The following is a 14,928-nucleotide window of genomic DNA, read 5'->3' on the forward strand; positions in this document are numbered from 1 at the left end:
GTGGAAGAGGAATAATGCCAGAGCCCTACATCTCTTCTCTGCTTTAAAATTGTCCTGATTTAAGTCATAGTCCTGTGGCAACCCCCGGCTTTCAGAATGTAACAAGGGGGTGGGTTTTAAATGTCTGTTTATCTAATGGTAGGTCACCTCCTATTTCAGGCAAAAGGAAAAAAGAAGTAAAGATGGAAAAAACAAAACAAAACAGGAAAAATAACTCTTGATCTCTGTACAGCTGGTTGAAGATGGCACAGGGTGGGGCCAGAAGCCACGCGTGGCTGGGGGTGAGGCAGCTGTGATGGGGCTTTAGGTTTGATCATAAAAATTGGGGAAGGGGCAGAAGACCTCTTGCATGTGTGTGAGTCAGAGGATGGAGCTGTATTCTTCTCTTAATTGGTGGAAATTGTCTGTGATTATTGCTATGGGTATAAAGTAGTCTTTCTATTTTAAGTCTGGGGTAATGGAGACATTCAGGGCCCTGGGAGGGTGGGATGAGAAAGCTAGATCGTCTGAATGCTAACCTATGCCACAATCCCTGGGGAAGTGCACAGGGCTGATTTCCTGAAATACTATCTTTCATGGAAGCTCAAGATCTGTCTCCAAATGAGCTAAAGAGCAATGGATTTTAGGACTGTACCCGAGGTCACACAGAGAGCATTTGGCAGAGGCAGGATTCAAACTCACAACCCAAGATTCTAGATTCAGCCTTCATTCCATTATATGATTCTGCCTCCTGAACTAAGGGTTATCTCTTAGACTGGAAACTAGAGCTTTTTGCTAGGTCCAGTAGGGACTTTCTCCAAAAGAGGAATTGGTGGTTAGGGGCTATGGAGGGGAAAAAAGACCGAAAAATATGAAGGTATGTGCAACTGAGGCACATGGTGCCTGCAGAGTGCTCTTTTTGGGGAACTAGACCTCTAGGAGAAGTCATACTGAGAGGAACCCAGAGGCTGGATAAGAATGGGATGTAAAGACTGGCCATTAAGAATATATTAGTAGGGGCAGCTAGGTGGCGCAGTGAGTAGAGTACTGGCCCTGGAGTCAGGAGGTCCTGAGTGCAAATCTGACCTCAGACACTTGACACACTTACTAGCTGTGTGACCTTGGGCAAGTCACTTAACCCCTCAAAATATATTAATGCATTTATTTCAGACAAATTGACCAGGAGAGGAAGGATAGCGTTGAGGGCTTCCAGGGAGTCATGAAGAAGGCATGGTCATTAAAGGTGTTCTGAAACTCAGGGGAATCTTAGGAACCTGTGTTTCCCCCTCGGGGAACCAGAAGAAAGGTTAAAAAAAAACAACTAGAGTCAAGGAATCCTTCAGTGAGGCCAAGGAGGGAGCTGCAAAGTCATTGAGGGCCTTGAAAATCCATGGAAGGAACTTTGGGAGGCCAGGTTAAAAAAAAAACAAAACTAAAGCTACTTTCAGTGGCTCCCTATTGTCAACTGAGCAAAGTTCTAGCTTCTTAGTCTGGTCTTCAGGGCACTCTGTAGTGTGGCAGCACTCAGCTTTGGAAGCCTTATAACTAATCCAACTCTACTGCACATACTATGTATGCCATGACTAACCTCTATACGTGCCATGTGCTTTCCCACCTCCACCCCTTTGTACATGGTCCCTTATGCCTGAATTTCCATTGTCATGCTCACATGTGGACTTCCTGTCTGAACATTAAAGTGAAATTCAAATGTCATCTCCTTAAAGAAGATTTTCTGGATCCATTCATTAGTAAGGATCTTTCCATCTTAAAATCCACTTTATTCCTGTCTTAGCCATTAATGGTATTTTATTACACCTTATAATGAGAGGCCTAGTTCTTAGCACAACATGATGAGTTTAAGGCTGGAATCTCATCTTGTCCAGCCACCTAATTTTACAAAAGAGAAAAGTGGGGGCAGGGTAGAGAGGTCATCAGCTGATTGCTCAAGGTCATAAAAGTAGTAAGTAGGAGAGCCAGGATTTGAACACAGGACTTGATATCTACAAATTCAGTGATCTTTCCACTGTACCTGTACCTTCTGTGTTCTAATAGTCTCTGTGAGTTTAGCCAGGGCAGGGGCAGCATTGAAAACTCCATATAATATTGATTAGATTTTTATAATCTCTAAAGCTCAGAGTCACACCAGAGCAGACTGTGAGATGCACCTCCACCCATGAGATTCCTTCTTTCCACTCATACAGTCATTATCTTAGCTCAGTCCTCATTCCCTCTTGGCTGGACTATGACAAAAGCCTCCTACATGGTCTCTCAACTTCTAGTTTCTCTCCCTTTCCATTCTATCCTATGCACATTTGTCAAAATAATCTTCCTAAAGAAATAGATCTGACCATATCATTTCTTACTCAACAACCTTCAATGACTACCTCTTGTTTCTATAATAAAATATCATCTTCTCAGCTTGGCATATACTTCACATTCTGGCTCCAGACTCACTTTCCAGACATTTCATATTACTCCTCTTTATATACTTTGTATTCCAAATTGCTGTTCTCTGATCTGGGCAATTTCCCACCTCCACGTCTTTGAAAAAGCTATTCACCCACACCTGGAATATACTCCCTTTTCATTTCTGCCCCCTTTGAATCTTTTGTTTTTTTTTTTTCCAGGCTTATTTCATTTGTCTCTTAAAAGGAGCTTTTCCTGATTCCCTTTAGTTAGTGTTAATATTCCTACCTTTTGAAATTGTCTAGCATTTGCATATTTATTTACATGATATATCTTTCCAGATAGAATGCACCCTCCTTAAGGAAAGAGATGATTTTATTTTAACTGTTTTTGCTTTTCCCATCCCCAACAGCTAGCAGAGTTATTGGTAACTAGTAAACACTTAATAAATGCTACCTAATTTAAATTCGAATTGATTGCTGAACCTTAATTCTATGGCAGACTATCTATATGAAACATGTTGATTCTTCACTATCCTCACTGACCACTCTGGGGTAGGATTCGTAAGATCTCATGGCTTATATTACAGGATGCTACTTTCTCATGTCCAAACAGCAGTCCCTCTATGAGAGTACATTGACTGCAGAAATTAAGACAAGCAATCCTTTATAAACACTGGATGGTAGCTTGGTCATAAGCATCAATATATTTCTGGAAAGTGGGTTGAGTGACAAGGAAGAATGGGCATAGCTTTTGAACATTTTCTGACCTAAGGCACTATTCTCCCAGAGAAAAAGCAATTTATTTTCCTTCCCTTGTGAGATTCTCAACACAAAACAAAACTACATTGTTTATTTTGCGAATGAGAGACACTGTAGGGTAGAGGATAGAAGGCTAGCCTTGTAGTCAGGAAAATTTGGGTCAAGCATTGCCTCTGATACATACTATCTGTGTGACTGTGGGCAAGTCATTTAATTGAGCAGTGCCCCAGGCAACTCTCAAAGACTACAGATTATAGACAAGTCGCCAATATAGCTCAGTGGAAGGAGTTTCCATACCAGGAGTTACCTTTACCGATAGAACCAAAGGTTTTAGGCAAGCAAAAAAAGGAAGTTTCAGTTATCTGTACCCAAAGTCATTTAATTTCCACTTAGAGTAGTAGCAATGGAACAGGAAAACACTAGCACATTTGGGCAAGCATGTGTTCTAAACACAAAAAATATAAATGGTATCAATGGAAACATCTTGTGTTTCTGTGGGCATTCACTTTGTATAGAGTATTGCTTAAACAGTGAAATATGTGAAGACATATGTGGAAGCTCATTTTGTACAAATGTGCCAGGTTTGAGGACACTAAGTTTTAGAGGGTTTGAAATGGTCCTATAAAATCTGAGAATCTATGCATTTACATGTGTCAACCCATTGGGTGAGCTCAGGGAATCGATGAGCAATTACCCCATCCTTACATACAAATGAAACCTTTGGTGCAGGCCGGTGAAACAGCAGCAACTTGACCAAAAATTGTTTTGCTAAGTCCTTCCAAAATATGTCTCCAAATGCCCTTTTAGAATGTTCTGGGCAAAGAAATGATTAAGAAGAGGTGACGGAATTGACAATATTTATGAATTGTATGTAAGGAATGAGTGTGCACATCTCCTCTGTTGGGGCATAGAGATGGGTGCTGGATGGGGGCTTACCTGTCTATCTTTGTGGCTATTTACCCATGTGCATATGCCCATGGGTATGTGTCCATTAAGTCAGTTGTTTTTGATCTGGGTGTGTTAACTTGGGATTCAGGAGGGCTAGATCTGATTGTCAAAGTATAAATGGTGGGAGCTGACAAAGGGTATTGTGTATATAGATCAGTGCCCTAATGCTCCTTTCAAAATGGAAGAATGAGATTTTGCTGTTAACTCTGGGTTATTTTTTCCTCTTTAATTTCTGGCATTCTAGAAGCTGACATCCACAGGTCTGAAATTGCATCGAAAGAAGTATATCAATTCCTTAGGGAGATTGAAAGGCATAATCATGTATTACATCATTTCATAAGAATATGGCTTTTCATTTGGAATTGAGGGGATGCCCATCAACTGGGGAATGTTTGAACAAATCGTTGCATGCGATTATGACGAAATATTACTGTACTATGAGAAATGATGAGCAGGATGCTGTCAGAAAAACCTGAAAAGACTTACGTGAACTGATACAAAGTGAAATGTACTGTGTACAAAGTAACAGCAATATTGTAAGATGACTTGGCAATACAACAACCCGAGACAACTCCAAAGGACTTATGATGAAAAATGCTATCTATCCCCAGAGAAAGAACTGGTGGTGTCTGAATACAAAACGAAGCATACTTTTTCTTTTTACTTTATTTTTCTTTAGGTTTTTTTTGGTCTATGTTTTCTTTCACAACATGACTATTATGGAAGTGTTTTGCCTGACCACACATGTATAACCTATATCAACTTGTCTTTCTTCTCAATGTGGGGGGAGAAGAGGAAGGGAGAGAATTCGGAACTCAAAATTTTAAAAATGAATACTAAAATTTTTTTTTTACATGTAACTGGGGGGAAATAAGATACTAAATAAATAAATAAAAATAAGATAAAATCTAAAAAAAAGAATATGGCTGTATTAGGACAATAATATGATGCTGGTACACGTTTTCAAAATGGGGAACAACATCAAACATTAAATGTTTCATCCACCCAGAACTTTTTTTTAGAGCTTATGGGATATATATTCATTGAAAATGAGCAAAGATAGAGTTCCTATATTCTTCAGTCCAATCTCTATCACACTGATTTAATGTTCAAGGTGTTTAGTCCTTCTCTCTGCTATTTCCAATTTATTCTATATTATCTTATTTGTACATAGTTGTTTTCATGTTGAATTATAAGCTCCTTAAGAGGAGATACTATCCTTTGTCTTTATTTGTATCCCCTGTTCTTACCACAATGCCTGGCACATAGTGAGTATTTAATAAACACCAGTTTGGTTGACTCTCTTCCCTTTGGACTTTGAGTCCAATTTTTTTTTTTTAATGTATGCTATCAGATTCAATCATACTCTAGATGACAATAGCCCCAAGAACGGAGTTTCCAGTGGGAAGGCTACTCTGCCATTAACTGTGGGGACAGAGTGGCAGGAAGACCAAGATATAACAGATAAGAATAAATAGATCTCTCTTCAATGTAGGTACCAAAAAAATTTAAGGGGGAAAGGGAGAAGAGGGGACCCAGTTCAAAGTATTTACAATCATCAATACAGCACAAATCAATTTATTACAAACACTACTACATCGAATTCATCAGGACCAAATGAGGTTAAGCAAGGGACAGTGTTCAGAAGGTAATAACATCTGATACTAGCTAAAATTCATTCTTGATGAGGGACTGAAAACCACTGCAAATTTCATTTAATAAGGTCTCCCAGGGCTTAGGTTTTCTTGCATGATGCACAAGGGATGGGCTAAGTCCTCAGGCCCATAGCCAGACAAAGGAACAAATTCATGATCAAAGACACAACAATCCTGCCCAGTTGGGATTTTCTTGAAAAGGAAAGAAAAGAAAAGAAAAGAAAAGAAAGTATCAATAGTACAGCCTTGGACTTACAGGCAATATTGAAACTTTGGGAAAGTTGTGTAGTGTTTCCCACTCCCTCTTGAGGTACTCAATGGAACCCACAAACACGATGTGCTTCAGTTCATGGTAGTGAAAATTGCTGGCACGTAAAGGCATCACCAAGTTCCGGAGGCCGATCAAAGCTGATGTGACATCACCAAAGATGCAAACCACCACATGCCCACTCAGAACCGTCATGGCGGCTTCACTTCTCGTCTGAAACAAGAAAGTAAAAGAAGACACAGAGGTTTGGGTTAAACTCATTAGTCCATTAAAATAATGACTTTTCACATGGATCCTAATGATGAGGATACTTAGGGCCATGACTCAGCTATCCAACCAGTCAATAAACATTTATTAAGTGCCTACTGTGTGCCAGGCACTACGGTAAGTGCTAGGGATATAAAGAAAGTCCAAAGGCAATCCCTACCCTCAAAGAGCTCACATTCAAATGGGGGAAGTAATGTGAAAACAACTACGGACAAAGAAAATATAGACAGGATAAATTGGAGCCAATCAACAGAGGGAAGGCACTAGCATTATGAGCACCAGGACCTGAAGTATAAGACCTGGGAACTGAGCCATAGAGTCTTTCTCATTTTTATTACAATTCTTTATTGTCCGCCCCTACACCACTGGGGTCTGCTCTTATTTGCATGGCTGTTATAAATCAAACCCTGAACACAAAACCAAAAAGGAAAAGCATTCCCTGGAAAGAGTGCTTACTTAAGCAGAGAGGCCCACTATGGGAATTCAGAATGGAACTTCTCCCAGGTAGAAAAGATTTGTTGCCTCTTGGTAGAAGTAGGCCAGGTAGTTACAAAGTTTAGATCATGTACTGCAAATGGTCTACGGATGCTATTCATCCGAGCTCAGCAGTGTAGATTCCAGTCCTGGGAAGCACTACAGAGAATGGATATTTAGGGAGAGAGGGCAGATCTAACACAGAATCCCAAATGTATGTAAAGGGGAGCCAATTTCCATAGTTTGACAGTGAGGAAAGATAAAGAAGAATCAAAATACATTTTTTTCCCAAATCTAGAGGAAAAGAACAATTTGGCTCAGTTCAATCAATCAATTATCAAGTATCTATTAAGCATCTACTATGTGCTAGGCACCATGTGAGGTACTGGGGATATAAGCACAAAAAATGAAAATCCCTTCTCATGAGGATCTTATATTCTGATGGGGAATCAAAGTGACCCACCAGACAATGTCCCCATTCCTTCTTCTTCACTGGTATGATGCTAATTTATATTTAACTACTGGCATCACAAAATGCTAGCAAATACCTAAGAGACCAACTACTCAAACATCCTCATTTTATCATAAACTGAGGCTCAAAATGGAGCCTTTCTCCATGGAACCATTGTTTAGGACAGTACTTGGCACATTTGTTGTGGTCCAGTATTTTTTCAGTCATGTCTGACTCCTTGTGACCCTATTTGGGGTTTTCCAGGCAAAAATACTGGAGTGGTTTGCCATTTCCTTCTCCAGCTCATTTTCCAGATAAGGAAACTAAGGCAAATAGGAATAAGTGACTTGCCCAGGATCACACAGCTAGTAAGGGCCTAAGACTTGATTTGAACTCAGGAAAATGAGTCTTCCTCACTCCAAGCCTTGCAGTCTATCCACTGTGCCACCTAGCTGCTCCTACCTGGCACATAGTGAGACCTTAATAAATGTTTGTGGAAATGGCTAATATAGAAATAAGTTTTACATGATTTCACATGTATAATCTATATCAGATTATATACTGTCTCAGGGAGGGGAGAGGAGAAAGAAGAAGAGAATTTGGAACTCAACTTTTTTTGGAAAAATTGTTAAAATTGTTTTTACATGTAATTGGGGAAAAATAAAATATTATTTAAAACGTTTATTGACAAACTGACAGACTGACAAGAACTTCTGTCTCTAATCACAGTCTCAGTGATGGAAGCTGGGTTCTGAGTTCCAGATTCATTGTTGTGATTCAGGAAACTTCTCTGTGGGAAGCTTGGTAATACAGGGATAAAACATTGGGCCTGGAGTTAGGAAGATTTGAGTTCAAATGTGACCTCATACTCCTACTAGCTTTGTGATGCTGGGCAGATCACTTAACATCTGCCTTCCTCAGTTTCCTTAAATGTAACATGGGAATAATAACCCTCCAAAGGTTGTTGTGAGCATCAAATGAGATTATATTTGTGAAGTGCTTAGCATAGCACCCAAAACAGAGTTTGTTGCTGTTGTTCAGTAGTTTCAGTCCTGTCTGACTCTTGGTGACCCTGTTTGGGATTTTCTTGGCAAAGATCCTGAAGTGATTTGCCATTTCCTTCTCCAGCTCATTTTACAGATGTGGAAACTGAGGCAAACAAGGGTTAAGTGACTCACCCAGAGTCACACAGCTACCGTGTCTGAGGCAGGATTTGAATTCAGAAAGAAGAGTCTTCCTGACTTTAGGTCTGGGACTGTATCCATTGGGCTACCTAGCTTTCTTTGAAACATAGTAAGCTTAATAATTAATAAATGTTTGTTCCCTTCCTCTTCTCTTCTGCGCCTGCATTTTCCATGCTCTTCCCCTGGAAGACAGGACTCTCTTGCCCTTGAGCATTAAGAATGGAATGGGTTGGGATAGAATCCAATGGGACCACCCTGGGTTAGGACTGCTTTGGTCAGTCCAGTCTGGTAGCCACTCCTGATGTCCTATTCTAAAGCTGAAAACCACAGGGGATAAAAACTGGTAGAAGAAACTGAGTCTGCTTAGCCCAGAAAAGAGAAGCTCTTAGTGAACCGACATAGTCATCTTCAAGCATTTGAGGGGCCCTTATAGACAATGGAAATTGGACATTTTCTACTTGTCCCTTTGCATGTTTGACTATACGTATTTGTTACCAAGGTTTTTTCTTTTTTAAAAAAAAATTTTAAATAGGGGAAGGAAGATAGGGAGAGGGAAAACAAATGCTTGCTAATTGGGGGTTCTGGGGTGGTAAGAAAGAGTAGAAGGAAGAAGCCTCAGAGAGACAGATTTAGGAGAATTCTTCCTAGCAATTTAAGTGATCCCAAAGTGGATTAGGGGCAGCTAGGTGATGCCATAGAGGGCAGGGCCTGGAGTCAGGAAGACTTATCTTCCCGAGTTCAAATCTAGCCTCAGATATTTACTAGCTGTGTGATCCAGGGCAAGTCACTTAACCCTGTTTGCCTCAGTTCCTTATCTGTTAAATGATATAGACAAGGAAATGGCAAATCACTCCAATGTCCTTGCTAAGAAAATCCCAATTGGGTCACAAAGAATTGGAAGCAACTGAAAAATGATTGAGTACGACATCATAGACTGTAAAAAGACAGTTTTTGGCAGCTAGGTGACACAGTAAATAGAGCACTGGGTTTGGAATCAGGAAGACTCATCTTCATGAGTTCAAATCCAGCCTCACCCACTTACTAGCTGTGTGACCCTGGGCAAGTCATTTAACTCTGCCTCAGTTTCCTCATCTGTAAAATGAGCTAAAGAAGGAAATGGCAAACCACTTCAGTATCTCTGCCAAGAAAACCTGAAATGAGGTCACAAAGAATCTGAAACACTAAACAACAACAAAGTAGAATAGGCTGCCCTGGAAGACCTCACTGGAGATCTTCACAGGAAAGCTAAATGATGCCTTATTGAGAAAGCTATGGAAGTGTGGGTTTGACAAGATAACATCTTGAGGCCCCTTCCAATTCTGAGATTCTGCAATCTGTGATCTATGATGAGATGGAATTCTAGGAATGTGCTCTATTATATGATTCTGCCTCCTGCTTTTTAAGCCTTCCAGAGGAAGACCACCACAAAGACAATAGAATAAAAAGCCTTCAGTTCAGGTCAACGTGGGAGCAAAGAAGTGCTCCAAGGCCATACCTGTGAATGATATAAATCTGAGGTCTCTGTGAAATGCAAATATTCATTCACTGCTGGCCCTCTAGCATCCTGTCATACAAAATAATATGAATGACATAAGAAGCTCATTATGGGCCATTCTCCTTGACTCCTTCCTGTTCATCACTTCCCTTTTGCCCCTCTGTGACTCCCAGTCACTGTAAACCAAGATAGCCCCATGCGGCCTACAGTGTCTTTGGGGACGTCTATTAATTTCCACTGTACATGTCAAACTCTGGTTGATTTACTCTCTGGAATTGACTGGTGTATTGATTGTTTAAATGCCAATATTGCAATTCATGACAATGTCAGGGTTATTACCACAACCCCCAAGGAAAGGAGGAAACGGGCTCTCTTGCTCCCTGATCGTTAGGATAAAGTGGGGGCTGTCACCATTATCGGTTTCCTTGTGCAACAGTGCAGGGAAATCTGAAACACCGGCCTCAGGAAATGCTTTATAAACTGCGACAAAGTGAGGATCCACTGGGGACCTCATTTCAAATATCATCAGTTTTGTGGTGGAGATCTGGACTTAGTTACTGGCTGCTTGGAGGTCTGAGTGCATGGGCACCTCGAGCCGAAGCTTCTCCTGACTCTAACTAACTGTGATAGGCCGCCTAATTATTTTTAATTGGCCAAGTCAGCTGGGTAGCTAGCCCACTTTAACAAGCAGATGGAATGCAAACAGGGCCTAAGGTGGGGGATGGGAGAGTGGCATGGAAGGGGAGGCAGGAACATGCCAATCTCCAGAAAGTTATCCCAGAGACTTGGGGTGATAGACTCCCTGTCCATTATTCATTTGGTGCCCTATGATTTCCATCCATTCTCTAGACCAGGCCTCCCAGATGAAGCCTTCATTGGCCACCCCAATAGAGAGTGATCTTGCCTTGCTCTGAAAGCCCAGAGCATTAAACCAGGCATCTGAGTGGTACAGTGGCTAGGCCCTGGACCTGGAGTCACGAAGACCTGAATTCAAATCCAGCCTTGGGTACTAGCTGTATACAAGTCACTTAACCTATTTGCCTCAGTTTCTTCATCTATACATTGGGAATAAAAATAGCACCTACCTCCCAGGGTTGTTATGAGGATAAAGTGAGAAAATATTTGTAAGGTATTTTTAAAGTATTATATAAATACTTATTATTATTATTATTAGTTATTATTATGGCACCTCAGAGTTCTAAACTAAACCTTAGTGTCCCTGGTGAGAAACAATGGAATAGTTGCACTACAGCTATTAATATGTTTACAAACCAAGAAATATCTTGTGACCTTGGTTAGTTGCATGTTCATTAACCAACCAATCTGGCTCCCACCTCACTTTCACACTCTCTTTCCTATTACCCCCTTTTGTGAAGTCTCCATCCCAGCCGGACTGGCCTCTTAGCTGCTCCCACTGGACAGTCCATCCGCTTCCTTGCCCTCGAGCAGTTGGGTGCCATGCCTGCACTGCCCTTCTTTTTTACCTTAGCTTCCTTTGAGACATGACTGAAGAGCCAAGGCATTTCCTGAGTCCTCTGACTAGTAAGGCTCTCTTTTTCTCGAGATTAAATTTCATATGTGGATATTTTGCATTTGCCTCCCTGTGTGCAGGTAATGCAGAATGGAAGCTCCCTCAAGGCAGGGACAATTTCATTTTTTTTGTCAGCATAATCTTAACAGCCAGGACAAAGTTTGTTATTGGCTAAATTAAATCGGACATGTGTTATCCTCATTATCATCACCAGCCTAGCACCAAGTGCCTACTACCCATAGTGTGTCATGCTAGAGATTTTGTATGTGCTTGTGTGAGTGTGTACATGACTGGGGAGATATAATAATGAATAAGACATATTTCCTACCCTTGGGGAGCTTATAATATAGTTAGGGAGGAAGGTCAGGCACATAAAACTCTGTAGCCAGTCATCATTCATCTGATCTGAATCTGTTCCTAGCAGTTAGCGCAAGGCCATACATATAGTAAGGGGATCAATATATGTAGAAGGAAGGAAGGAAGGAAGGAAGGAAGGAAGGAAGGAAGGAAGGAAGGAAGGAAGGAAGGAAGGAAGGAAAGAACACTTGATTTATTACTCCCAGTACAAACTTTGATCAGAGATCAAGACCCCTCAATGTGTTCCTAATTTCTATCGTCTTAAAAATAGGACGGGGGATTGTGTCATCCCATAAAACAGCTGGCAGATCTCAGGGCTAGAAAACCTGGCTTTGGTCAGAATTATGAAAGGACTCCTTTGACACACACCAGAATGACTTTTTCGATCTCCTTGGCTGCACACCAGTGGAACATCCCTGTAGAGTCGTACTTTTTCACGTTGGAGTCCATGTTGTCGATCTGATCATTGCCAGGAATTAACAAAGGGTCATGCCTGTAGCAAAAAAAAATAATGTAAGTGGAAAATGTGATAAAATATGAATGGGAAGGTGTCCCTAGAGCTGCATATTGAAAGGCATGAAAGATAAAATGAAGTTATTGTCATTAAAAACAGTTTGCAGGACCTGTGCAGTGAAAAGCAAAACCTGAGAACCCACCACCATCAACCTGGAAAAACACATCCAGTTGACATTTGGCAGGCAGAAAACCTCAATGGTGAGCTCTGTTAATCATCTCTTTCTAAACAGGGCTTTCTCTCCTTTCTCAGGTTTGTTCTCCCCTCCTTGTCAGCACCTCCCTACCCCCATCTCTCTCCACTAACTCCCCTCACCCCCCTTCACTACCAAAAAACATCTAACCAAAAGGTTGCTATTAGCCTTAGCAATGATGTGGAAGGAATAGGAACAGAGCCCCATGCTGACTGACTAGCATGAGGATGGAAAGCCAATTATTTGTTCTTTCTGACTACAACTTCTGACGTGATGCTCTTCGCAGTAAAAGCTTTAACAGGCTGCACTTTAAATATTTTAGCAATTTGCCCAATCAGATTTTGCTTTCCCCAACTGAAGCCCTTTAAAGATTCAGCAGTGTGTCACTTCAGAGAGGATTGACTACCAAATGCCCACATCTGGAATACATGATTTCAATACTAAACAACAGCTCCCCCACCCACTTTCCTTCCTTGACAACTGTATTTGCACTAACCATCTAACTACTTCTCCATTTCTCTCTCTCTCTCTCTCTCTCTCTCTCTCTCTCTCTCTCTCTCTCTGTCTGTCTGTCTCTCTCTTCTCTGTCTCTCTCTGTCTCTGTCTCTTTCTGTCTGTCTCTGTCTCTCTGTCTCTCTCTGTTTCTCTCTCTCTCTCTGTCTCTCTCTCTCTCTCTCTCTCTCTCTCTCTCTCTCTCTGTATCTCCTCCAAGTCCCTTTCCCCTCACACCCCAGCTATAATGTTGCTTGTGCAAGAAGCCTCCTTGGATTGGGAATGTCCTGACAAACTGGCCCTGAGAACATGGGAGCAACAGTTATCCTCTCTTGATTTATTTTCCTGTTTGAAAACACGCATCACCCAGAGATAGTTGATGAGAAACAATCTTCTCCCCTCCATATGAGTCCATCCTTTCTTCAGGGCATATTCATCTCCACCAGTGGCTATTCTATCCCCTTTGGTGGCTTTCACAACAATAACAGCCATCCATGGTCTAGCCAGTACTAAGACTCAGTTTGATAGTGGTAATACCATAGGTTGGTTTCAGAGGCAACACAGCTATCCTCACTTGACGGTGACCCCCTAAGTTTGCGGTCACTCCCCTTCACTTTCCTTAAAAATATTGTATCTGTCATTTAAACAAAAATTAGCTAGACCTTTCTGGGGCCTATTTACATTATTAGTTTATGTTTTGCCTTCCACAAAAATTCTATCATAGTACTTTATCGTAGAGTGGAGGTGATCCTGGGGTCTTCAAGGCTATGCCAGTAGGATATAACTTGGAAAGGCAACTAATGTGGGCTCAGTCTGTTTCTGAGATGTTCATCATCCAAATATTGGTCTATACCATAGTAACTCATGAAGACCCTGTGCCAGAAGATCAGATGACCAGTGCATGGATGGTAATAGTACCTACACTGAAGAAGGCTGCATATTGACTTAAAAAAAACACAGACTAACATTATCTATGTTATCTTATATTTTTATTTATTTTGTTAAACATTTCCCAAATAAATTTTAATCTAGTTTACCAGGGGCTTGGGAGTTTTGAAGCAACTAGCCTGATACTGAGTTTTATACCTTTGTCTTAAGAGCATTAAGATGCTGATTTGATATTTAATTGGCAGCATTTATACAGTATTTTAAGTTTTGAAAGCACTTCTGATATTAATTTATTTGATCCTCCCAACAGCCCTGTGAGAGAGGTACTATTATTATCTCTATTTTACAGATGAGGAAACTGAGTCTGAGAGTGGTTAAATGACTTGCCCAGGGTCATACAGCTAAGATGTATCTAAGGCATGATTTGAATTTAGGTCTTTCTGACTTCAATTTCAGCACTCTATCAACTCTATCACCTACTTACCTTATTTTTTATTTCATTTTAAGTCACCCTAAAACCATTGTTATCAAGTTTCAGATGGTACCCTATAGTTCTAAAATTTAATATATAGAAAATTCTTTATTCTAACATTCTTCTGATACAGTAGATAATATTCTGTATTCAACATATGTCAGAGTAGCGTGGTCACCAAGAAGGATGACATCATTTTAATTAGAATGGGTAAGGGAGGGCTGACCCTGCAGAGTGAGAGATGGACAAATTCTTCTAAAGAGTTTTATCCCTAAGACCTCCTCAGTTTCACTATTACCATGAGAGTCAAATAATTTTTGGGACAAATGTGTGAACTGATCTTGAGAAAGTGACTGGTAAAGTTCAGCTTTGCCATTTAATATGTGTTTGACCTCGGGAAACTTATTTAAACTCTCGAGGCTTTCCTTGTCCATAAAGGAAGGGGCTTGAAATATATGACTTCTGGGGTAATTTCCAATTCTAAATCTGAGATCCTCTGTTGCTATTCTTTTAAAAAATGTAGATGTAGAAGGAATACTGTAAATAATGGCTTTAAGATACAATGGAGAAGGTGCTGAAATGGAGGTTGGGAA

The 14,928-nt window shown here is 40.6% G+C and overlaps 1 protein-coding gene across 6 annotated transcripts in view; it reads right to left on the reverse strand.

Moving 5' to 3' along the window:
* The window catches only part of KCNMA1 (potassium calcium-activated channel subfamily M alpha 1), a 901,346-nt gene that overhangs the window by 73,738 nt on the left and 812,680 nt on the right, over positions 1-14,928 (reverse strand). For all 6 annotated transcript variants that reach the window (XM_036736100.1, XM_036736099.1, XM_036736098.1 and 3 more), the window contains 2 exons: positions 12,146-12,269; positions 6,006-6,230 (listed from right to left, as the gene is read on the reverse strand). In XM_036736100.1, the coding sequence (XP_036591995.1) occupies positions 6,006-6,230; positions 12,146-12,269 (349 nt within the window). The remainder of the gene's footprint in view (positions 1-6,005; positions 6,231-12,145; positions 12,270-14,928) is intronic.

The sequence above is a fragment of the Trichosurus vulpecula genome, chromosome 8 (genome assembly GCF_011100635.1).
Source record: "Trichosurus vulpecula isolate mTriVul1 chromosome 8, mTriVul1.pri, whole genome shotgun sequence".
Classification (NCBI taxonomy): domain Eukaryota; kingdom Metazoa; phylum Chordata; class Mammalia; order Diprotodontia; family Phalangeridae; genus Trichosurus; species Trichosurus vulpecula.